Genomic DNA, 26,232 nt, shown 5'->3' with positions numbered 1-26,232 from the left:
CTGCCCACTGCGGAGCGATGTCCCAACCGCCGCCGCCTCCTCCTCCGCCTTCTCAGCAGCAGCAGCAGCAGCCGCCGCCGCCTGTCTCGAAAAAGCGGGACCGGCGCATCTTCTCCGGAACCTGCCCGGACCCCAGCTGCCAGGCGCGCCTGTTCTTCCCGGCCCACGGGCCGCTGAGCAGCGGCAGCATCGAGTGCACGGACTGCGGGCAGCGCCACGAGCAGCGGCAGCTGCTGGGGGTGGAGGAGGTGACGGACCCGGACCTGGTGCTGCACAACCTGCTGCGGAACGCGCTGCTGGGGGTGAGCGGCGGGGGGCCCCCCAGGAAGAACACGGAGCTGGTCAAAGTTATGGGCCTGTCCAACTACCACTGCAAGCTGCTCTCCCCCATCCTGGCCCGCTATGGCATGGACAAGCAAACGGGCAAGGCCAAGCTTCTCACCGAGATGAACCAGGGGGATATCTTTGACTGTGCTCTCCTGGGCGACCGCGCCTTCCTCATCGAGCCCGAGCATGTTGACACTATGGGCTATGGCAAGGACCGCTCCGGCAGCCTCCTCTACCTGCATGACACCCTGGAGGACATCAAGAAAGCCAACAACAGCCAGGACTGCCTGATCCCTGTCCACGTGGATGGTGACGGCCACTGCCTGGTCCATGCTGTCTCACGGGCACTGGTGGGCAGGGAGCTGTTCTGGCATGCTCTCCGGGAGAACCTGAAGAAGCACTTCAAGGAGAACCTGAGCCGCTACAAGGCTCTATTCCATGATTTCATTGACGCAGTAGAGTGGGAGGACATAATCAATGAGTGTGACCCTTTGTTTGTCCCTCCAGAAGGTGTGCCATTGGGCCTGCGAAACATTCACATCTTTGGTTTGGCCAATGTGCTTCACCGGCCCATCATCTTGCTGGATTCCTTGAGTGGAATGCGCAGTTCTGGAGATTACTCAGCCACTTTCCTCCCTGGGCTGGTACCGGTAGAGAAATGCATGGGAAAAGATGGCATGTTGAACAAACCTATCTGTATTGCCTGGAGTAGCTCTGGACGTAACCATTATATTCCTCTGGTTGGAATAAAAGGTGCTGCTTTACCGAAACTGCCTATGAAATTACTTCCTAAAGCTTGGGGAGTTCCTCAGGATCTCATCAAAAAGTACATCAAACTGGAGGAGGATGGTTGTGTGATTGGAGGAGATAGAAGTTTGCAAGACAAATACTTACTGAGGCTGGTTGCTGCAATGGAAGAGGTTTTCATGAATAAGCATGGTATTCATCCCAGTTTAGTAGCTGATGTACATCAGTATTTTTACAGAAGGACTGGTGTAATAGGAGTTCAGCCTGAAGATGTTACTGCAGCTGCCAAAAAAGCAGTCGTGGATAACCGCCTTCACAAGTGTCTAATCTGTGGTGCCCTTTCAGAGCTTCATGTTCCTCCAGAATGGCTGGCTCCAGGAGGGAAACTGTATAACCTGGCCAAAAGTACCCATGGCCAGCTGAGGCCTGACAAAAATTACAGTTTCCCTCTGAACAGTTTGGTGTGCTCTTATAATTCTGTGAAGGATGTCCTGGTACCAGACTACAGTCTGAGTAGTTTGACTGCTTGTAACTGGTGTCATGGTACCTTGGTGCGTCGTGTCAGGGGAGATGGATCTGTTGTGTATCTGGATGGGGACAGAACTAATACTAGATCCACTGGTGGCAAATGTGGCTGTGGATTCAAGCACTATTGGGATGGTAAAGAATATGACAATCTCCCTGAAGCCTTTCCTATTACTTTAGAATGGGGTGGAAGAGTGGTGAGAGAGACTGTATATTGGTTCCAGTATGAAAGTGATACAACTCTTAACAGTAATGTGTATGATGTTGCAATGAAACTTGTTACCAAACATTTTCCTGGTGAATTTGGTAGTGAGATTCTTGTTCAGAAAGTTGTCAATACAATATTACATCAGACTGCCAAAAAGAACCCTGATGATTATACTCCTGTAAATATTGATAGTGCTCATGCGCAAAGAGCTGATGATATACAACAAGGACAAGACTTAGAGTCGCAACTTCCAACCAAAATTATTCTTACTGGACAGAAAATGAAAACTTTGCACAAGGAAGAGTTAAATATGAGTAAAACTGAAAGAACTATTCAACAGAACATTGCAGACCAGGCTTCTGTAATGCAGAAACGGAAAACTGAAAAATTAAAACAAGAACAAAAAGGGCAACCTAGGACTACTTCCCCTGCCGCTGTTCGTGATGGGCCATCATCTGCTCCTGCTACGCCTACAAAGACCCCTTATTCTCCAACTTCTACAAAAGAAAAGAAGATCCGAATAACAACAAATGATGGGCGACAGTCTATGCTTACATTGAAGTCCACAACCACATTCGTGGAGCTGCAGGAAAGTATAGCCAGAGAATTTAATATTCCTCCATACTTGCAATGTATTCGCTATGGCTTTCCTCCCAAAGAGCTTCTGCCACCCAAGGAAGGAATGGAAAACGAGCCAGTTCCCTTGCAGCATGGTGATAAAATAACTATAGAGATCTTCAAAGGTAAGGAAGAAGGTAGTCAGTCTACTTCAGCACCCTCAACTCATGCTGTGAAATATGAAGATGTTGCAGTAACCAGTAAAATATCTTCCAAGGAGTTGCAAGAGCAAGTTGATAAAGAAATGTACTCATTGTGTCTTCTAGCAACATTAATGGGTAAGACTAACTTTAATTTGTATTTAATTTGTCTTGTGAGGTATCTATAGTTCATACATTTTTTTTTTTTTTTTAACACAATACAGAAAATACCTTCTACTCTATGTCTTTGTGGAGCCCTCTCTGAGCTCATTCTGTTTTTCCCCCCAGTCCCTTCTGAAGGTAAAATTTGTTGTATACATAAGTTACTCTTCCCACCCTCACCCAGACTTCAGAGGATGCAAGGATGGATGCAGGCTAAGGGGATGAGAAGAAAATAATTACAGCTTTTGTTTAATTGGAAGTTTGGATGCTATCTAAACTCTTAATTTTGTACAGAGATAAAGCCTTACAGCTTGCCACACAAAAGGTTACACTGGTCAGTGAAGTCAGTGCAACATTGCACCTTGGCTAAGTTGATGCTAGACTGAAACATAGTGAGGAACAGTAGTTGGGTATTGTAATTGTCTTAATGTAAGCAGAGGAGAAGCAATAGATACCAAAGAAAGAAGCTGAATATATTTGAGTCCCAAATCAACCAGTAAGTTGGAGAAGCTTCACTTGAAAACAATTGAAAAATGTGAATTTGAGGTATTCATAATGCCAGAAGAAGGGACTCTTCACCGCTTCCTTTTTCTTGTCATCTTATTTTCATTTTTCCTACCTTGACTCAGATGACTCAGGCCTTTTTCAGTGCTTCTCTCACTTCCTGATGTCTAAACTTCTGGTGGCTGACAAGAGAGACTGTTTCTAGTACTGATAGTTTTTATTTTTCCTTTCTTCTATTTATTTCTGTTCTGCCTCCTCTTTTCCCATTGTCTCTGCTCTGTTTTTGTCCCAGTAATGTACCAGTGTGCTAAGCTGAAATGGCTTTGCATTACTCAGTGCAACAATTCCTCTCACTTATTTCCAGGAAGTACAACGTTCACTGTAGTACATTAGCTGGACAAGCATACAGAGTAGTAATATTTAGAGTGTTTTGTTGGAATGGGCCTTCTCCTTTGCCTGGAATTAGTTTGGCTAACACAAAGTAAAATGTAATATTTAAAAACAAAACAATTTCATAATCCGAGAGTGCAGTGACAGAAGCTTACACCTTATTATTTTGCTTTCTTATGAGTCTGTCTACACCCAGATCTCCTGTATGATAGCATTTTGAACCACCAGCCAAGACATTAGCTTGGCATATGTGCTACAACCTCAAGGGCCCATTTTGGACTAGTCTAGGTTAAAAACTGCTTTCCTTTAAGATGGAGCTCTAAAATACTCACTCAGAATGTATAACAAGATCCCCAGAAAATACTCTTGAAAATGCAGTGACAACTGACGCTCAAAAAAGCACTCTGGCATTCTACATTTGTTCCAATGACTTCTGTATCAAACTTGCTTTGTTTACAAGTAAATACACTGCTACCTCGATATAACGCAACCCGATATAACACTAATTCGGATATAACGCGGTAAAGCAGTGCTCCAGGGGGGTGGGGCTGCGCACTCTGGTGGATCAAAGCAAGTTCAATATAATGCGGTTTCACCTATAACGTGGTAAGATTTTTTGGCTCCCGAGGACAGCGTTATATCGAGGTAGAGGTGTATTGTTAAATTGTGAATGCTGCAAGCTCAGCCTGGGATCAGAGACTCAAGTTATTCTTTGACTCTCACATCACTAGTTCAAGATTCTGCATTTGGAGCTTGGTTAACAGTTTTGTTGATGTACAAGCTAGAAAAAGAATCCAGCTCACTCTCTTATGGCTGTATTAGCTTTTCAGGGTTAATAGAATAAATGGTAGCACACACTTATTTTTTCTCTTAAAAGTAAACAGCTACGACAGATTACATAGAACAAAACCATTGAGTAAGATGCTATTTTTACATAGTCACTCTTTTGATCAAAACCGTACTGTACTTTATTCTAATGACTTCTGGAGGGAATTTGTGCTGACAACTGGCTGCTTGCTACTGTATTACAGCTGTTTAGTTCCATTCATTAATTGAGCAGGCAGCTAAGACTTCAAACAATTTGTTTTTATAAATTTTAATTTTTCACAGGAAAAGAATGTAATATTCTTGGGATGCAGAGGACTGGGAGCATTTCAGATGTGATGCTTTCAGCCATCATGCTATATGGGGCTATGTAAGTGATAGTTTCTCAGTTGCCACCTAGCTACAGTGTTACAAATTCTGAAGCGTCTGTGCGCCTCTTTTTACAGAGTGAGAGAGGATAGCATAGTATTTGCTTTTGTCAATAAAATCCTATAGACTTGGTAGATAGATGAGGTAGAGAGAGAGAAGAGACATGTCTGAAAATTCTGTTTTACATTTTCATGATTACAAGGAAAATCCATTTTGGAAAATCTGTTGCTGATCATTCTGGATGCTGGAAAACTTTTCTTCGACACTGGGGAAAACCATATCCAGGCTTTTTAATGGAAGGACACCAGTTCAGCCTATTTGATTGACTAAAAGCTCTCTTTCTGGTGCAAGTATTTCTAGATCAATAAGTTAATTAAAGATCTTGACAAGCTTTCTCTGGAGCATTATGCTGTGTTCAACTAACTTCTAAATTGTGATGTTTTTTACAGAGCTTTAAACTGGATACTTTGCATTATTTTGTTTTTGGACTTTTGCTTTACACTTTATATCTGACCTGTGAAAAATTGGCTCTAGCTTTCTTCCCCATTTTTGCCTGGCTCAAAATTTAGAAGCCCACACCATACACAGGAACTACTTTCTGTTCCCAAAGACCTACTCTAAACACAGAGTTGCACCGGTTTAACTAAAGGTGTCTTTTTAAACCAATTTAGTTTAACCATTGCAAAACCCTTTGTGGGCTCTCACAAGCCAGGTTGAAATCTATTTAGATCGGTTTGGCTTGTGCTGGTAAATTAGCAGGTGTTGGATAAGCTGATATAACCAGGTTTAAACTGCTAAATGTGTCAATATAGGGGCTTGCACTAGTTTAACTAAACTGATTTTAAAACTGATTTCAGTTAAAACAAGGCAACTTCTTTGTGTAGTCAGGCCTAAGCTGAAAGCTCAGGTAGCTGATTTTTGTGTGTGTCCTCTCCTCCCAGTGCATGAACTGACTGTTGGGGTGTCATTGAAATATATATAAAATAAATATAGGTTAGGCTGTCTCATTCCTGTTGTTGAAAAAAAGCAGGTGCATATGCTTCCTGTGAATACAAGACTGCCATTCTTGCAGCCATATCTGAAGCTGAAGTACAGAAGTCTGCTCTTAAGGAATCCATAACCACTGTGTAATCAGCATACTCCAACATATTACTAAGAGTATCATCTCTGATATGTGGAGTCCTGAGGCAGTTTCTAAATCCTATTGCATGATCTGCCAGATTAATGGGCTGTTTCATTAAACCCATCTTCTGAGCATTGAAAAGAACCTAACCCAGCAACACAGGACAAATGTATAGACCCAAAAGGTAACTTACAAATACTTGAATTGCAAACAGCATTATAGTACCATTAAAATAAATCTGTCCAGATGCAATGATACATTTTCTTCCTCTCATCTGAGATCTCTTCATTAAAGCGTCACAACCTTTTCATATGTTTCTTCCAATGGCTGACACTACTATAGTGTGAGCTGTCTTCTCCATCCTTGTTCTTTCCTGATACATAGTCCTTCTTAATGTTACATAAAAGAGCATATAAACTAAGAAACTCCTTTGCTGCAGTGCTTCAAAAATCCACTTGCTTGGGGCAACAGGAATCTTTCCTGGCTGAATGCCATTTAATTCAGCAAAATCAAAGCTTTTTAAACTAAAAGTTTCTAGTTCTTAAGAGACTGTGGAAAGAAGAGAACCTTCCAAATATGAACAGAGTGTAAAATGATGCAGTACTGTCTGTCTGAAGCCTTATGCAGCTGTAATGCCTGCATTGCTGCTGGTCATAGCGTTCCCAAGCTGCAGCAGAGTCAAAATTATATTTCATTAGTTATCAATGTATTAGTTACTCAGAACCCTGTGGGCAACCATGATTTCGGCTTGCTGCTGCTTGGGAAAGCTCTGAGCAGTAGAGTGGTGCTCTGGATCCATAAAGGGTATGTCTACACTGCAATTTAACATCCGTGATTGGCCTGTGTCAGCTGACTTGGCCTCACAGGGCTAGGGCTAAGGGGCTGTTTAATTGTGGTATAGATGTTTGGGCTCAACTAGAGTCCAAGCTCTCTGTCCCTCCTCCTCACAGGGTCCTAGAGCCTGGGCTCCAATCTGAGCCTGTATGTCTACACCACAATTAAACAGCCCCTTAGCCTGATTCCCTGCGAGCCCAAGTCATCTGACATACGGCAGCCACAGATGTTTATCTGTCAAAACTATTTAAAAAAAAAAAAAAATTGAATTCTGCCAAACCTAAATACAATACAGAATGAACAGTGTACAAATGTTAGTCATTTTAAATTGCAGGAGGCATGGTAGCAAAAGTATTTTTCACCATGATTAGTAGCCTTGATCTCTAGATTAATTGATACCGCTGTTAATTTTTGAAGCTCTGCCTTGCTGTAATTAATCAATAACTGTAAAAGTGTAAGATGGACTCTATGTGCTATAATTCAGAGGCATTATTCATACTTCTTGCAATTAGACTCTCTTCATACACAGTCTAGATATTTAAAAAAAAGAAATAAAAAGGTTGTTAAATTTAACATGAGCAGAATTGTTAGGACCACATCTTAATTAAATGGAAACAGAAGTTTTATTTCCTGGCAGTGTTGTGAACTCAACAAGAATACTGTAGTGTGTAACAACTGGGAAGCAAAACTCATGAGAAAGAAAGTGAAACTATTAGGAGTTTTTTACTGACAAAGGTTAATATTCAAAAAATAAATGCAGCATATCATAAGGGTGAAAAGTACATTTTAAATGTTCTCTTTTTTTAATATGTTAATATTAGTAACAGTTAAGGGAACACTTAAATGTCATCATAATATGCCTTTCTATAAAACGAAGAGCACCTATCTGAATTTAATTTTGCTTCTCTTTATAACGGTGCGTTAGATTAAAAAAAAAAAACTAGCCTGTAGCTTAATGTTTGGGGATTTTCAAAGGCACCTATGGGAAATAAATTCAAATCCTTTCAATGTGATTTGAGTTCCTAACTCCCTTATTTTCCTTTAAAAATCCTAGCCTAAATGAAAATGAGTATCTATAAAGCAAGAATATTTACTGTATTTTGTTAGCTTTTCCAAGATTTGGGGTGCACTTAGAGAGGTGAGCAACCATCTATGACGGGGTGGGCAAACTTTTTGGCCCAAGGGCCACATCTGGGTATGGAAACTGTATGGTGGGCCATGAATGCTCAAGTAATTGGGAGCTGGGGTGTGGTAGGGGGTGAGGGCTCCAGCTGGCGTGCAGGAGGGGGTGAGGGCTCCGGGATGGGGCCAGAAATGAGGAGTTCAGGGTGCAGGAAGGTGCTCTGGGCTGGGGCTACAGGCTCTGGGGTGGGGCTGGGGATGAGGCGTTGGGGGGGAAGAAGGGTACTCTGGGCTGGGACCAAGGGGTTCAGAGGGTAGGAGGGGGATCAGGGCTGGGGTAGGGGTTTGGGGTGCGGGAGGGTGTCAGGGGTGCAGGCTACAGGTGGTGCTTACATCAAGCAGCTCCTGGAAGCAGCAGCATGTCTCCCCTACGGCTCCTCTGTGCCCTGTCTGCAGGTGCCGCCCCTGCAGCTCCCATTGGCCGCGGTTCTCGGCAGGGGCAGCATGCGGAGCCACCTGGCTGCCCCTACGCATAGGAGCTGGAGGGGGGACATGCCGCTGCTTCCAGGAGCCGCACGCAGCCACAGCACGCACGGAGTGGGGCAAGCCCCTGGCTGGAGCGCCGGAGCGGGGCAAGCCCTGGACCCCGCTCTCCAGCCGGTAGGAGCTCGAGGGCCAAATGAAAATGTCTGAAGGGCCGGATGTCGCCCCCGGGCCATAGGTTGCCAACCTCTGATCTATGAGATGGTTCCATGGTCTTTATGATTAGTAAAAACCAGCCAAAGGGACTTTGGGCCCATTGACAATCTCCATCAGTGCTTCACTTGAGATACTAGGTATTTGCTGGCTTTGAACAGGTATTTAGAATCAAGAAACAGTCTTCTTGATTTGGAACCTCATCAACTACCAGCCTTCTTAAACTTCCTCTTATTTTTTTTTTAGTAGGGGCAGCTTTTTATAGATGCAATATAGCAAGACCTATAGTTAAGGTTGCATAAATATTTTTCATTGTAAATGGCATGTATGAGTTGCATATAACTTTCACCTGCCAGGATGAAATTTGCCAGTTCTGCTCTCAGCCAGAGGATGAACTCTGGAAAGTTTGTGCAAAAAACACCTTTCAGCCTTTGACTACAAAGAGTAGGGAAAATACACTTTTTTTAAAGTGAGTTTTTTTTTTTTTTTTAAGAAGTGCAATGGAATTTGTTGAAGTGTTAAATTGTTTGATTTCAAACCATCATAAAAGCAGATGGATATGGAAGTATGGCATTAAAGCCATTTAATCTGGTCTGTTTTAGTTCATATACATTCTGCAACCTTATTGATTAAAATTTGGAACATTATCTTGGATTGTTGTCTTTAGAATATTATTATTATTAATTTGTATTATCATAGCACCTAGAAGTCTCAGTCATGGACCAGGACTACAATGTGCTAGGTGTTTTACAAACAGAACAGAAAGACGCTCCCTACCCCAAAGAGCTTACAGTGTCATAGTTCATGATCATGGCAAAACTGTGAGTTTTAAATACACCGCTACCTCAATATAACATGACCCGATATAATATGAATTCGGATATAACGCGGTAAAGCAGTGCTCCGGGGGGGACGGGGCTGCGCACTCTGGTGGATCAAAGCAAGTTCAATATAACGCGGTTTCACCTATAATGCGGTAAGATTTTTTGGCTCCCGAGGACAGTGTTATATTGAGGTAGAGGTGTATCAGATCGTTTTTCTACTAGCTGCTAACATTTTTGTTTGGATAACTTAAGGGCTTGTCTACACTGGCACTTTACAGCCCTACAACTTTCTTGCTCAGGGGTGTGAAAAACACCCCCCTGAGCGCTGCAAGTAAAGTGCCAGTGTAGACAGTGCACCAGCGCTGGGAGCTATTCCCCCTCGTGGAGGGGTGTGTGTGTGTGTGTTGTTTTGTTTTTTTCTCTCCCAGTGCTATGTTGCGACTAAACAGCATTAAAGCGCTGCCAGTGAAAATGTGCCCTAAGACTTGCCTAGATCTGTGGAGCTTGCATTGCAGGAACTGTGAAATCTTATAATATAATTGCTTCTAAAAGAGTAGTGGCAACTTCTCTGATTGAAGTGATAGAAAGTATTTTTTTTAAAAAATAGGTGAGAAAATATTTGAACAGAAGCAATAGTGTGTCATCCTATTTGTCGGTTGAGAGAACCAAGGTTTCTGCTCAACTCAATGGCATTTCTATCTATTTGTAACATGATAATTTTTGAACAGTGCATCTGATCAATTCCAGAATTTCAGGGAATGGTCTAGGCATCAGTTGTCAGACCCCAATTGATTTTTGTGAAAATCAGAAAAAGCAAAGGGTGGGTGTGGGTGTGGACACATTGAGCATTAGCTTCAACCCCCTCTGCAAGGGTCTATAGATCAAAGATCTGGTTGATGACAGGCATTAACAACTTCTAGCATAAAAACAACAAGGAGTTTGGTGGCACCTTAAAGACTAACAGATTTATTTGGGCATAAACTTTCGTGGGTAAAAAACCTCACTTCTTCAGATGCATGGAGTGAAAATTACAGATGCAGGCATTATATAATGACAGATGAAGAGAAGGGAGTTACCTCACAAATGGAGAACCAGTGTTGACAGGGCCATTTCGATCACGAAAGCTTATGCCCAAATAAATCTGTTAGTCTTTAAGGTGCCACTGGACTCCTTGTTTTTGTGGATACAGACTAATATGGCTACCTCCTGATACTTGACTTCTAGCATAACAATACCTCACCATCTCAACTCTGCCTCGCTTCCCAGTAGTTTTAAAATGCTGCCACCCTAAATGATTTTCTCTCCCAAACAGAAAGAAAAGAAATAAAAATGGGAGTGGAGGAGAAAGTGGGACTGGGAGAATGGGACATGCGTGGAGCCCCTGGCTTGGGGGGTGGCCTAATGGGTGACACACAGAACACCTGCCATGTGGTGAAGGAGGGAGCTCTTAGCATGGGTAGGTTGGGAGGGAATTGCAGGGAGTCCCTGAAATTAAGGGGGATGGGAGGCTAGCACGCATGGAGCTTGTGAACAAGGGTGGGGACATAGAGGAATGCAAGAAGCGCCTGGTGTGGGTAATGAGCTCAGCCTAAAGAAGCTATGAAGTGTGCTACTCTCTAGTTTACCTTACTTTATGTTTTAGCTTGTATCCCCTACTGACTGAAAAAGTACTGAAGGGTGATATTTTATGGCATCTTTCAAACATACTGTCTCCCCAAATAGCAGATACAGTTAACTTATTTCCTTGGTGCTATTTATTATTTGACATTGCTTCAGCTGACAAGATTTGATGGAGAGTTAAGACAGAGAAATACGTGGCTGTTTAGAATGCAAGATCTGCAGAAGGCGGCTCTTAGACTATTTTTTTCCTTTTTAAGTCTCTGAAAACTTTTCCATTTCACTTTTTTAGAATGAAAAAATTAATTGTCCAGTTTAAGTTTTTTTTGGGCCAGAAGATTGGGTTCAAGTTCCACTCCAGAATTTGGGCTGATACTAAATACTGATAGGCAGGGCTTTGGAGCAGAGCCCGGAGCTGGAGTGCGGAGCAGTGGAGCTGCAGGTTTTTGCCTGGAGCTGGAGCGGAGCCGGAGCACAGCTCCAAAGCCCTGTATAGGGCAGTAATAATGTCTATTGACCTAGTTGGTCACAGTACAATGCTAATTAAATCACTTCTCATTCCTGTGAGGCAGGTAAGTGGTTGACATTTTCTTTATTTTGCAGATGGGAAATAGAAGCAGAGATATTAACTGACTTGCTGGGCTCCCTTCTTAAATCATTGGCAGAGCTGGGACCAGAAGCCAGGGTTTCTGGGATTCCAGACCCTTGCATGGTCCGTGCTAAACTATGCTGCCTCTCTACAGTCCTAAGAGATGCTGCACTGTTAAAGGTAGTATCCTTTGAATGAGATATAAAATCGTGCCACCTGAGTTAGGAGATGGCTGGGACACCAGGGTTAATGTTTCCTTTCTATTTGTGTTCTTAAGTGTAAAGAGTACTTGTGTCTGGACTGTTGGTAACATTTTTCAAAAGGACCTAAGTTACTTTGGGTGCTAAGTCCTATCATCTTTCAATAAGCCTTAAGTTTCTAAATCCCTTAGACACTCTTGACAGTGCTTAATTTGTAATGAAAGAGGTGCCAGGGCTCAAGCAATTTTTTTACATTCATAACTGATGCAGCAAGCCCAGAGGTCCGGGGCTATGAACTGCCACGCCTAGAGGTATTGGGGCTCAGCCCTGGTAAGCCCTGGCATAAATCAAACAGTGACTATTGAAAATTTTACCCTGTGTCATTAAATATGACTGCTTGCTTCTAACTATTACTCTATTTTTTGTCTTACAGGAGAAGATGTTTGGTCATATGCAAAGGGGCTTCCTCACTTGTTTCAGCAGGGTGGGGTGTTCTACAGCATAATGAAGAAAACTACCGGTACAGTTTGTTTCTAACTTTGAGGTTAAAATTATTAAAATCTTGGAGTGTATCTTCTCAAATCATTAAGAATGAGAAAATTGATACTGAGGTATTTGCACCTCAAGCATCCTAAATTTGTATTTTTTAATATAGTCAAGATCTTAAGCTGCACTGCCATAACACATTCTCTCAATTTAATAATGCCATACCAACTTCTAATGCTCCCTCATTTCTTAGAATAAATTAAATGGAAAAAATTAGTAAAGTACCAAAATAGGGGGACAATGCAGTAAAAAGCATGCTATTTGAGAAAACAACATTTTAAACAACATGTTCAGGTTAAAATTATTTAAATCTGTAGGACTTCACGCATCAAACATTTAGATCTGTGACTGCTGAACCATGGAAACCCCAGAGCCTAGGCTTGGAACTTGCATGTGTAGATGATGATTGTGTCCAAAAAACCAAGGTTTAGCAAGAGTCTTTTCATTTGCTTGGTTTTTAAAACACAATTAAAATGCACCAGGTACATATTCACTTTCTTTCACTAACTTTAACACAGGAACTGCAATCATATAAACTGAACCAACCGATAGTTGGTTTTCATGGTAGCTTGAATAAATGCCTCTATTTCTTGAAATACTACTTTGTAACTTTTTAGAGTAGGGGTTCTCAACATATGGATTGTGATTCACAAAGGGGGTTACCAACAGTTGTCTGTGGGATTACAAACTGGCTCCGGTTCTTGTTAGTCATGTGGAGCAGATTTGCTTAGTCACTTGAAATCAATCTTTCTCAGTCATGGAAACAACCCTTCTGAATTTCTCCAAGAAACTTTCTCCTTAAAAATGGCATGGCACTTGGCAGGATTCTGAAATTCTTACATCTTACAGGGGGAACCAGCTATAAGTGGCTAAGTGTTAAGAGTCTGAAAATCCCATAGAATCTGGAGCAAATCACATCTCCATTGTGACCACCCATTCTTCCCCCTCAAAGTACTGATTCACTGTAACATTAGCACTTCAGAGTCTGCAGCTGCATTTTATACTGCTTCTTAGGTTGCAGAAGAAACCAGCAGTGAAGAGGCAAACCCTACCAGTGATTGCCAATAGAACACTGTTTTGGGCCTTTTCTGTAATTTCCCTACATTCTTACTAATAGAATAGAATGTGCTCAGATGCCATAGTGATGGGCACAACGTAGCAACCTAAAGATAGTTTACATGACTAAATAATATTTATTTTAAAACTTAATCTGGGTATAATAAAGTAATTATGTATGGGATACTTTCTAATAGCAACAAAGAGTCCTGTGGCACCTTATAGTCTATAAGGTGCCACAGGACTCTTTGTTGCTTTTTACAGATCCAGACTAACACTGCTACCCCTCTGATACTTTCCAATAGCAGTAAGCCTGGTAATTGTGTAAAATATTTTGAGGTTATGAAGGTTGGTAGCTGTTTCTAGGTAAAATTACACAGTCATGAAGGAAAGTTACCCAGAGTTAAGTTTTAATTCTAAAATTGTCTCTGTACAGCTATGTATAGGGCCCTACCAAATTCATGGGCTATTTTGGTCAATTTCACGGTCATAGGATTTTAAAAATTGCAAATTTAATGATTTCAGCTATTTAAATCTGAAATTTCACAGTGTTATAATTGTAGGGGTCCTGACCCAAAAAGGAGTTGGGGGGGGGCGGGGGAAAGGTGACAAGGTTATTATAGGGGGGCTTGCAGTACTGCTACCTTTACTTCTGTACTGCTGCTGACGGTGCCGCTGCCTTCAGAGCTGGGGATCTGGAGAGCAGTGTCTGTTGGCTGGGAGCCCAGCACTGAAGGCAGAGCCAGCAGCACAGAAGTAAGGATGGCATGGTATGGTATTGCCACCCTTACTTCTATGCTGCTGCCTGCAGAGCTGGGCCATCGTCAGCAGCCGCCACTCTCCGGCTGCCCAGCTCTGAAGGCTGCAGCGCAGAAGTAAGGGTGGCATGGTATGGTATTCTCACCCTTATTTTGGTGCTGCTGCTGGCAGGGCGCTGCCTTCAGAGCTGGGTGCCCGGCTCTGAAGGCAGCGCAGAAGTAAGGGTGGCAATACTGTGATGCCCCTAAAATAACCTTGCGATTTCCCCCTGCAACTCCCTTTTGGGTCAGGCCCCCCAATTTGAGAAAAAACTGGTGTTTCCCCATGAAATCTGTATAGTATTGGGTAAAAGCACACAAAAGACCAGATTTCATAGTCCGTGATGTGTTTTTCATGGCCACGAATTTGGTAGGGCCCTAGCTATGTATCTCCAGTTAAGCTTCCTGAGCTGCATAAATAAGGAAAATAGTTTCTGTATGTTAGCTGCTCTTCTTTGCTGAATGCAAGATAACTGGGTTTAAGTGCCATGGTTTTCATAACTTTGCATGGCATGAGGCTGCAGACTGAGGAAATAGTGACTTTTTTTTCATATATAAAGGCTTTCAAAGTTCTGTTCTTCATGCTCTAAAATGCATAGGTGATATTGTTAGTTCGTTTCCATATATGAAGTGGATGTTCTTGTATTGTTGAAAATGCCAATAATCTGACGTGTTAAAGACCAAAGCAAGAAGATAGAACAAATTTATATTCTTCAGAAACTAATTTTAGAATCTGAGAAAACAGTTGTCTACAAGTGAAATAATGTTTCCTTTTGAGAAGTTATGCTATTAATAGTACCTGATTCTCTTTAAGTTCCTTCTCTGAAATATTAGGCTTTTCTTACCCAAGACTTTGCACTCACAGTACAACTTAGTTCTTGTGGTGTCATCTACAGTGTAGCACCCACTCTTCTGCTTTCTCACCACTTGATTTATTTCTAGATTCTGTTTTACCAATCTCAGCTAAACTCTTGATTCTGGCTTGAAACAGCTGTACCACATCAATCATCTCTTCATTGTATGTTAAATACACTTTTATCATAGTGTATAGAAAAATGTGTTTTTGCTTTGAGACAGCCCTACAACAATGAGCATGATTTATAATTAATAAAGACTACACAACTCATCCCATTCTCTTCTACACAAATCTGTAAAGTTCATTAATACTTCAGTGATATTTCATACCCTCTATTTTCAACTTAATTCTTAATCTTGGCACCAACAACTTGTAGACAAGTATCTTATGACAATCTGTTTCTTTCTGGTTTTCCATCTTTTTGCATGCTTAATCTATGCTGTGGAGAATGGTATATTGTGTGTAGCTAGTGAATTTGTTCTAACAATGGCTGATGGAGAGGATGTTTCGGGGCAATTATAGAATCACAGAATCGTAGGACTGCAAGGTACCTCAAGAGGTCTAGTCCAGTCCCCTGCACGCATGGCAGGACTAAATATTATCTAGATCATCCCTGACAGGTGTTTGTCTAACCTGCTCTTAAAAATCTCCAATGACGGAGATTCCACAACCTCCCTAGGCAATTTATTCCACCTTAGAAAAAGCTTCCTGTCAGGGTGGTTAATGTCCAACCTACACCACCCTTTCTGCAATTTAAGTCCATTGCTTCTTGTCCTATCCTCAGAGGTTAAGGAGAACAATTTTTCTCCCTCTTCCTTGTAACAACCTTTGACGTACTTGAAAACTGTTATCATGTCCACTATCTGTCTTCTCTTCTCCAGACTAAACACACACACTTTTTTTCAATCTTCCCTCATAAGTCATGTTTTCTAGACCTGTAATCATTTTTGTTGCTCTTCTCTGGACTTTCTCCAATTTGTTCACATCTTTCCTGAAATGTGGCACCCAGAACTGGACACATTACTCCAGTTGAGGCCTAATCAGTGCAGCGTAGAGCAGAAGAATTACTTCTTGTCTTGTTTACAGCATTCCTGCTAATACATCCCAGAATGATGTTTGCTTTTTTTGGAACAGTGTTACACTTTTGACTCATATTTAGATTGTGATCCACTATGACCCCCAGATTCCTTTTTGCAGTACTCCTTCCTATGCAGTCATTTCCCATTTTGTATGTGTGCAACTAATTGTTCCTTCCTGAGTGGAGTGTTTTGCATTTGTTCTTATTGAATTTTATCCTATTTACTTCAGATCATTTTCCAGTTTATCCAGATCATTTTGAATTTTAATCCTATTCTCCAAAGCACTTGCAACCCTTCCAAGCTTGATATCATCTGCAAACTTTATAAGTGTACTCTCTATGATGTTATCTAAATCATTGATTAAAATATTGAATAGAACCAGACCCAGAAATGATCCCTGCGAGACTCCACTTGATATGCCCTTCCAGCTTGTCTGTGAACCACTGATTACTCTCTGGGAATGGTTTTCCAACCAGTTAAGCACCTACCAATGCTTAATTTGTAATGAAAGAAGTGCCAGGACTCAAGCAGTTCTTTTACATTCATAACTGACGTGCCAAGCCCATTGGTGCTGGGGCTCAGTCCTGGCAAGCCCTGGCACAAATTAAGCACTGGCACCCACCTTCGAGTATCTCCATATAGGTTGTATTTCCATTGTTCATTTATTAAAAGGCTTTCTAAAGTCAAGATATACCATATCTACCGCTTTGCTCCTATCCACAAGGCTTGTTACCCTGTCAAAGAAAGCTATTAGGTTGGTTTGACACTATTTGTTCTTGACAAATCCATGCTGACTGTTACTTATCTTATTATCTTTTAGGTGTTTTCAAACTGATTGCTTAATTATTAGTTCCATTATGTTTCCGGGTACTGAAGTTAAGCTGAATTGTCTGTAATTCCCCGGGTTGTCCTTATTCCCCTTTTTATAGATTGGCACTGTATTTGCCCTTTTCCAGTCCTCTGGAATTTTTCTGGTTTTCCATGACTTTTCAGAAATAATCGCTGATGGCTCAGAAATCTCCTCAGTCAGCTCCTTGAGTATTCTAGGATGTATTTCATCAGGCCCTGTTGACTTGAAGACATCTAACTTGTCTAAGTAATTTTTAACTTGTTCTTTCCTTATTTTAACCTCTGATCCTATCTCATTTTCACCAGCATTCACTATATTAGACATCCAATCACTACTAACCTTTTTGGTGAAAACTGAAACAAAAAAGTCATTTAGCATTTCTGCCATTTCCACAGTTCCTGATATTGTTGTTCCTCCCTCATTAATAACCACCTGGAATTGAGGCCCTGCGTTAAAGGCAAACACCAGCTGGTGATTAACTGACAGGAAATGCCTGACCCAGAAGTCACTATTGCCAACTAAGGAAACGTGAAAAGAAAGTGAGGGGAGAGACACCTTTTGTATTTGAATGTTGCTGCATTGCCATGAATTATTTTTCCAGTATTAGTGTCTAAGACGGTAGGCAAATAGGATAAGTATCAACATTATATTACAAATAATGCTTTGAAGTGGTATGGATATTTTAAATTGCTATGGTCATGTAACTAGTAATACACAGTGAAGGAACTTACTCCTTTGTGCAAGCTAGGGAAGTTAAAGCTGTAATTTTTGTATCATCAGTTCAAATGAGAAACAGGAGTGCACGTATTTTTAAGTTCTGTAAGTGATAGTAATACAAAATCAAGTTTTATAGTGGCATATAGATACAGTTAATCTCTCAGATCCTATCCATGGCCTTCAAACCGCAGGACCACTTATTCAGAGTAAATAGTTTGCTATGGAAACATTCTTAAGACTAGATGAAAGTTGCAGAACCAGTGAAGAAAGAACTCAAGCATATGAGCTGTTTCTTGAACTGCATAGCTCCATATTTCATCAGGCTTACCTCTGGAACAATCCTGTCATCAAGAAATGAGTGTAATGTCTCTGGGTCCATATACACTCCAGATGAGTGATCTTCAGTGAGTTAGGGAAGAACCCATTCAAATTGAGAGATTTGGGAAATATCATGAGCATGTGCGTTAGAGGTCTCTTATTTTAATCTCAAGAACCTGACACTATTGGTGTGTGTGCGCGTATATAAATCCAGGTGTGTTAAGTCTGACTGGAAAGACAGAGATGTTTAATTCCTGAAGCTCTTAGAGGCCACTGAGGAGGGTAGCAATTTGAGGCCAAATTCTGCTCTTGGGTATATGTGAAGGTGTGTATCTCCCACTGGCATCATGGGAGCTGTGTGCATGTCATTTTTTTTGAAGACCGAATTTGGCCTGCCACCTCTGCAGGTCTCTGGACCAGTAGCAGTGGAGGATATTTTCAGCCAAATAGGCCCTTATATTGACTGACTTGATCTGTAATAAGTGATCAACTTTTTATACTTGTCATTGTCTTTTCCGTGTTCAATGTTAAACAATGAATTTAACATATTTAAAATTATTTTAGTGCCTTTTTTGTTGATGCTCCCAAAATACTTGCTTGACTTCATTCTGTTTGATATAAAGAAATTGTGTGTTTTTGTATTTTTCTACCTTGAATAATTTCTGCTTTTTTTCCCTCAAGAATTGCAAGAGCATATAAAGAAAATGCCACAAATATGCCAATTTTTGCCGCTTTTCTGATATTGTAAATTTTGTAGGTCTATTACAAGAATTGCAGTGAACAGAACTGGCTCAGGCAGTGCTGCAAAGTCTTCGTTGACGGATGGTCCCTAAGCCACAGGGCCCCACCAACACTAAAATGCTGTCTTATTGCTTACAGTCCAGCACTGCATGTAACACAGAATAGCTCATGCAAGTCTGTTCTGTGGTGACAACTAGAACATTATGAGAAGTTGGGATATATCCCCTTCTTCTACACAACAGCTTGGAAGCTCAATCAAAATGACTGCATGGCACTCCAACCTTGCTTGAACCAGCCCTGGCAGGAACACTGCAGAATCAGATGGGCAATGGAGCAGTAGATCACCAAACATAGTTTTATAACACAAATCATGTTTCTTTAATAACAAACAAACAAACAAAAAACAAAATCCACACACAACTTTGTAGGCTCACTGCATGTAGTGGACTGAGACATCATTCTGTGACTCAGTGACATTTCTCTTTCTGAGAAGAAGATATTTAACTATTAAAATCCATATTCTTGAGGCCTAAATGCTGTCGGGAACACAGCTTACTAAAATCCTCCCAAAAACCCAGTAATATAGAAACCTTCCTGATAGCACACACTCCCTGCCCTCCTACTTCTAATGACTGAGGGTATGTCTACAATGCAATTAAAAACCTGCAGCTGGTCTGTGCCAGCTGATCTGAGCTAAGGGGTTGTTAAATTGCGGTATAGATGTTCTGGCTCAGGCTAGAGCCTGAGCTGTAGGACCCTGCAAGGTGGGAGAGTCCCAGAGCTCGGGCAACTGCCTGAGCCAGAATGTCTACACTGCAGTTAAACAGCTTCTTAGTCTGAGCCCCGTGAGCCCGAGTCATCTGGCACAGGTCAACTGCGGGTGTCTAACTGCAGTGTAGACATACCCCTGTCAGTTGCTAGATTTGTATATCTACTACAGGTCTCTGACTGGAAAAAATTGACTAAATTTTTTGACATTTTACCTCTGTCTGGCCTCAGTTTATAGTTAATTTTATTTCAAATTGCTGCCTCCTTGTAATACTCATCTGGAAATGTTCTTGTGGGCTCATGCCATTCTATATTGAACACTTGCATGTTTTAGTCCACTGGTTCTCAACCTTTTTTGGACCAGGACCCATTTGTAAACATTGATGGCCAATACTGACCCAGTAAATAGCTTAAGTAGAAAACACAAGTATTTTGGCCACAAAATACTTATTACCCCCTACATGTAATAATAACAGCAATAGAAATAATAAGTTAAAGCTGCTGCAAGCAGCAGCACAGAAGTAAAGGTGGCAATACCATACCACCCAGCCAGCAGCTGCTGCTTTCCATCTGCCCAGCTCTGAAGGCAGCGCCACCACCAGCAGAAGGAAGGGTGGCAATACCATTGGTATGCACAGTGTTAACATACGGTAAAGCACAAGTGGCATCTATTTAAAAAAAAAAAAAAAAAGTATCCAAATATGATCTATTTTTAAAATTTGTTTGCAACCCTTTCATATGTTCTTGTGACCCATTTTTGGGTCATGGCCCATGGGTTGAGAAACACTGTTTTAGACTATCCCCAATTCAACAGTGCCTTACTAGTTATTTAATGTTAACTTAATATAAACCAAAAGCAGTGTTAGGATCCTGTAGATGCTCTTATGAAACTGGCTGCTTTAACCTAAGCTGTGCTGCCTCTACACACAAGACACTAGAACAATTTAAGGAAAACTGGATCTCTTCAAAATTGCTAGAATTTCAGAAAATGATTGTATGCTGTGATCTGTATAACTCTCTTCCTTGCCCTGTGAAGATGGTCTTCTGATACTTGAGGATTCTCCCTTTATTTGCCTATCTTTTATTCATCCCCATGTTGTGGTAACTATTGCTCCAGCTAATATGACTCTCTCAATCTTTTGTTTGTTTAGTGATGACAATACGATCAGTGCTGTCTGATTTATAAAGACAGAAAATCTGTGCTCCAAAGAGTTTACAATCTGAGAGAGAATACTAAAAGACCCTGGATCAAATTTCTAAAAGCATCTAAGTCCCATTTTCAAAAGTGATTTAGGCACGTAGGAGGAGCCTATGTCATATTGACTTTCATTGAAATTTAGGATCCTTAGTCACTTAGGTGCTTTTGAAAACTTCACCTTCTGCTCCTAAAACTGTTAGATAGGGTCCTCATTGGGGGACATCCTCCAGACACTCAGCGTGTTACCTAAAAAGCATTACCCAGCCTTTGGTATTCAGACTTGAATTCTAATCCTGTGTGGTAGTACATACTCTACCACTAAATCAGAGTCAGCTTCTTGAAACTTAGAACTTGTGTTCAAAAGCTGCATTATTTAAAAATGAAGTCATTTCTGAAAATAAATTCCTTGCCCTGAAATCAGCTGTTTGCAGCCTATCCATTAGTTGTCTTGGTTCTTAGCATTTATTTGAGTCTTGGAAGCATATTCTGCAGCTTTCAGCTTCATACCTCACCATCTCTGTGGAGTAAGCAAATAACACATTACAGTTGTATATCTTGCCATGTATTCTTTGTTCCAACCTGTTGTGGGGCATCTTTGTGTGTTTGCTGTAAAGCAGCACAGAATGTTTACTCCTAATGTGGTGGTCACTGCAGGAAAAGCCTGCATAAATCATCTGATCACACTTGAATAGGTCTACTATAATCACTTTACCGTTTTCTGATACCATAACTAATATTTTGAATTTGATGGCATAATATAAGTATGTTTTTAGAAAAAATGGTCTGTCTTAATAACATTATTGATTTCCCCCCTATCTTTTCTATAGGTCTGGCTGATGGCAAGCACTGTACTTTTCCATATCTGCCTGGTAAAAACTTTGTGTATAATGCAGCAGAAGATAGATTAGAGCTGTGTGTGGATGCTGCTGGGCATTTCCCTATTGGTCCTGATGTTGAAGACTTGGTTAAAGAGGCATTAAGTCAAGTACGAGCAGAGGCTACTTCAAGAAGCAGGGAATCAAGTCCTTCACATGGACTTCTGAAATTAGGTAGCGGTGGAGTAGTAAAAAAGAAGTCTGAGCAACTGCATAATGTAACTGCATTTCAAGGAAAGGGCCACTCACTAGGAACTGCATCTAGTAGCCAACAACTTGATCAGAAATCCAGGGAAACACCACTTTTAAGAAAGCATAACACAGAAACAGACTTCAATCCCAGTCCCACTAAAATAGAGCCTTCTATATTCACAGCTGCTTCTGGTAACAGTGAGCTTATCCGCATAGCTCCTGGAGTAGTGACAATGAGAGACAGCAGGCAGCTTGACCCTACCTTGATTGAGGCACAGAGAAAAAAGTTACAGGAAATGGTTTCTTCTATTCAGGCATCAATGGACAGACACCTGCGGGATCAGAATGCAGAGCAGTCAGCATCAATCGATCTGCCACAAAGGAAAGTAGAAGCGGTGAGTTCATCACCTAAAACTGGCAGCATTCAGGCTAATTTGCCAGAATCTTTTTCCGTAACAGGTGGCACTGAACATTCAAATACAGAAACAACTGCTGGCAATGTGGTAAATTCAATGGGAGCAACATTCCACACAAGACCTAAAGCACAAAAAGGAAATTCTGTTGAGGAGGCTGAGGAGATGGATAGTCAAGATGCAGGAATTGCTAATACAACTGAGCCGATGGATCACTCTTGATTGGTTGAAAGCTGATAAGGATAGAGATTACTGTTCAAATGTAATGTTTGTTGGCTGGGCCACATAAAATGATTAGTCATTAAATCTTGTATGTTTCAAAGATTATATCTTCTTATCCAGTGCATGATAGCAAGTGTGTGACTGGCAATAGCTTTTAATATTCCATGCTGCTGCCCAGGCTGGCTCTCAGTGACCTGTAAATTAGCTATTAGAGAATGCACTGAGATGAATATCTGCTGTAGATGTGGGTTATTGAAAGTTCTTTGTAATTTTAATTCCATGAAAGTCTTAAAATTTAAGCCCATGTGAGATTCTTAGTGCTAGTTTAAGATTACCAAAAAGGCTAGAACAGAGCAAAAATATAAAATTGACAAAGTTAATGTGTTATCCCAGAAGTCTGTGTCCACTCAAAATTATAGTGTAAACAGACATTTACATTAATTTCAGAAGAGCAACTGAAATTAAATTGTATGTTAAACTTCATAAAACAATATATACAACACTTTAATTACATGATGCTGGCATTCCCTTAGATTTAAACACTTTTGCATCCATATTCCTGTATGTGCTTGTCAGAACCTTGGAATAAGAGTAACTATAATTAAGGTCTCTCTAACTTCTTCATATTGTCAGTTTGAGCAAGATTAGAAAAAAGGCTACTTAGTGTAAGATGAAGACAAAGCGAATGCGGTGCAGTTACGCATGGCTGTCTGAGCCAACACAGCCATTTCAGTGCTCTCTTAGTAAGTGATAGCATGCACTTTTTTGCCATGCAATTTTTTTGATATTAGGGTATGGGAGAAAGAGGTTGGAAAGTGTTGTAAGAAGTTACAACAGATCAATAGCAAATCAGTTCTTAAAGATTTTGATTATTAGCACTGGTAAATGGTGGCTATAGTTAAGTAATGGCTAATATTTTCAGAGCATGAGGAATTAACAGAATTCACTAGAAAGAAATAGCTCTTGAATGAGTTGCATTGTTCTAAACTGTTCTCCAGTGATAGTTGAGCTTCTAGAAGCTCATTTTTTAAACTCCATGGAAACAGGAAATATGTACTGTTTCAATGCCCATAAAGACTACTGTTTCTATTGGTTTCTCTTCAGTTTGTGATGCAAAATTCCCTGCATCAGTTCATGATAAAGCTGGTATCCGCTTAAGTAGCATATCATCAGATCTACAGTGCTAGTTCTTAAGCAGCCGCTGTGCGTGCTCCATAAAGATGGAATGTTTATCTTTATATTGATATTTCACTTTGCCTTCTACTTGTATATTCATATTTTAAGTGCATTATTGCTGCTTCCTCTGATTTAAGCTAAAGTGGATTAGGCAAAAGGTGTTAAAACAGCCTCAAAGGAATTCAGAACATTTAGATCTTGAAGTCTGTTTGTGTACACACATGGGTTTTTACTAGTTCCACAGATAGTAAGTTTTTATTATAAACATGTTTGTATTCAGAAAAATATCTCCTTACTTTTTACATTTATAGTCACATCAACAGAAACAAATTCTAAGCACCGTTATGATAGAATGCCCTAATTAAGGGAGGACATATTTTTTTATATGGAAAAGTACCTGAAGCAAGTCACTTAAAATATAGTCCCAATTTAGTTAAATTACTAGTAATTAAAACATCATATATTGGCTTTCTCTTTTCATACAGGGAACAAATATTTAATAAGGTAGTGCACTACTTACATATGAAACACAAAAATCACCTTTTCATGAATAAATGCTAATTTAAAAGATATCCTTTTGCTAACTTAGTCATTTGGTTGAGAATTGCAATACGTGAAGTAAACTTGGCACCAAAATTGACCTCTTTGGTGTATTGATTAACTGACCGTGCTTATCCAATGAGAAATAGGATGCACATGCAGCAGCTGGAAGCTTGCCATAACCTCAGATGTTGTATTAGTGTCCATTGCTGCAGCCTAGCTGTTTGGAGGCTAGAGACAGAAATGGAATGTGGAGACAGAAGCACAAGCTTCCACATGGTGAGAGGTGTTAGAAAAAGGGACAAGCAGCAGTATAGTGTTCCCAGAAATCACTATAAATGAGCAGGGTTGAGAGAAGAGGTACGTGGGTGGCTTTGGATTTTAGTGAATCTAGCTGATATAAGAATTTCTTAAACACACACTAAAATCTCTTCAAGGAAAAGGAGAGAGAAACCTTCCCCATAAGTAAAGTATGTGTAGGGTGTTGGGGGAGAACGAGGTATTTCTATGCATTTTTAAATTTATTACACCCCATTCTTTCTTAATCCTATTCAGAGGGATGGTGTGTACCTGTCAGCTACCTATTGCATTTTCAGGGGGACTGCATAAGTAGGTGTGTGTGCACATCTTATTGCTTGAAGAGGAAGACTTAGAACAGTTTTGACTTGGATTTTGTTTGGTTTATTTTGTTAAATCTTTCCACACATCTGTCCTATATGAACAGAAATTACATAGATGCAGATTATTCATTCTTTGTTTTTGGCCCACAATTAGTGTCATGTGTCTGGGACCCATCAACAATCATGTCTTTCAGAACCCTTCACTTTGTGAAATAAAGAAATATGAAGAAGGTATAGTTAAATGTTCATAAAACTCCAGGATGCATGAGAACTGTAATTGAAGCTCATTTTTTAGCTTGATGTGAGCTTCCCTAGTTTCATGCAAGCTTGCAATAAATGTGCATATTTCTTTGCAGTTTTCTTTATTTCATTTAACTTTCTGATGCATTTAAACATCAGTTTCCAACATATCCAAAATGAAGTTAGATTTCATCTACACCTGGGGAGGTGTGTATCCGTATGAAAGAAAATAAATAAAGAGCACTGAAACTTGTAAGTTTGGGAGAGTGTTTCATCTGAACTCTAGTGGGCCTAATAGAAGCAAATATAGTTTGAGAGATATATGTGCCTGTTTTTCTGCCACTTGTGTGCTTGTCATCTTTCCCTAAGAGTGTCAGGGAAATGCTGGGTGGGGGGATGCATGCTGGTGGGAGGAGAGCTTTAGTAAAATAATAGTGGTTAATAAAGCTGTGTGACTAGGGCTTCTCTCTAAAGGTGCAAAGATCAGTCAGTATTGTTTATCATCAGGTCTACTAGTACTTACTACAGAGTCACCAGTGTGAAATTCAGTAGCGGTTCCCACATTTTGGGACAACTGTACCAGTTACTATCCCAGCCAGAGCCTGCCAACTTTTACTCAGTGTGCATGACAAATTAGACTAAGTTTTGGAGCATCCCAAGCTCTGTTGCTGGTTAATGTATGTAATTTGAATGAGAGGCAAGGCAGGCAGTGGCAATGGCAATATGCCAGGGCCCAGTGCAAAGACTTGCTAACATAGAGATTGAAATCCAGACTATTGGACAAATGCTTTTGAATCAATATCGGTATGCACACTGGAAACCACTGGAGTACAGTATGCAGTTAGCTTTCCAGCCAAATGCAAGATTTTAACGGTATTGTTATAATGGTTGGCTATGAATAAGTACTTGCTACTGTTATATTTCTCTGGGAATTAATATTTCATTTCTTTGCTTGAGTGAAGTAGAGATTGATATACCTTTCTTAAAATGCTGTATTAGTTACTATAATACATTCTTTGGCACAACTTTCCTTTTGCAATCACAAAGACACTCATTCATACAGGTTTTTTGGGGTTTTTTTGAGCTTTTCAAGTTTATCAGATGTAAAAATATAGCAGAACTTAAAGGAGTCTGATCATATTTGAAATTAAAGGCAGTCCTTTATTTTACACATATATTTATTGTGTGGTTTAATACTTATGTGGAAT

General features: G+C 40.5%; 1 protein-coding gene across 1 annotated transcript; it reads left to right on the top strand.

The window, feature by feature from the left end:
- On the top strand, window positions 1–24,812 carry VCPIP1 (valosin containing protein interacting protein 1). The gene is made up of 3 exons (XM_024207042.3): window positions 1–2,703; window positions 12,254–12,340; window positions 21,574–24,812. Exons 1-3 carry the CDS (start codon window positions 18–20, stop codon window positions 22,446–22,448), a joined length of 3,648 nt encoding a protein of 1,215 aa, XP_024062810.2. The 5' UTR covers window positions 1–17; the 3' UTR covers window positions 22,449–24,812.
- The last annotated feature ends 1,420 nt before the right edge of the window (window positions 24,813–26,232 follow it).

Source organism: Terrapene carolina, unplaced genomic scaffold (genome assembly GCF_002925995.2).
Source record: "Terrapene carolina triunguis isolate 2854851 unplaced genomic scaffold, T_m_triunguis-2.0 Scaffold58, whole genome shotgun sequence".
Classification (NCBI taxonomy): domain Eukaryota; kingdom Metazoa; phylum Chordata; order Testudines; family Emydidae; genus Terrapene; species Terrapene triunguis.
Note: the sequence above shows the minus strand (reverse complement) of the source record. Positions and strands in the feature narration are given on the sequence as shown.

Excerpts from the sequence above, each read along its gene's own strand:
- VCPIP1 (XM_024207042.3), top strand. The coding sequence starts at position 18 with ATGTCCCAACCGCCGCCGCCTCCTCCTCCGCCTTCTCAGCAGCAGCAG. Across the intron at positions 2,704-12,253 it reads TCTTCTAGCAACATTAATGG|GAGAAGATGTTTGGTCATAT; the intron begins GTAAGACTAACT and ends TTTGTCTTACAG. Across the intron at positions 12,341-21,573 it reads CATAATGAAGAAAACTACCG|GTCTGGCTGATGGCAAGCAC; the intron begins GTACAGTTTGTT and ends TCTTTTCTATAG.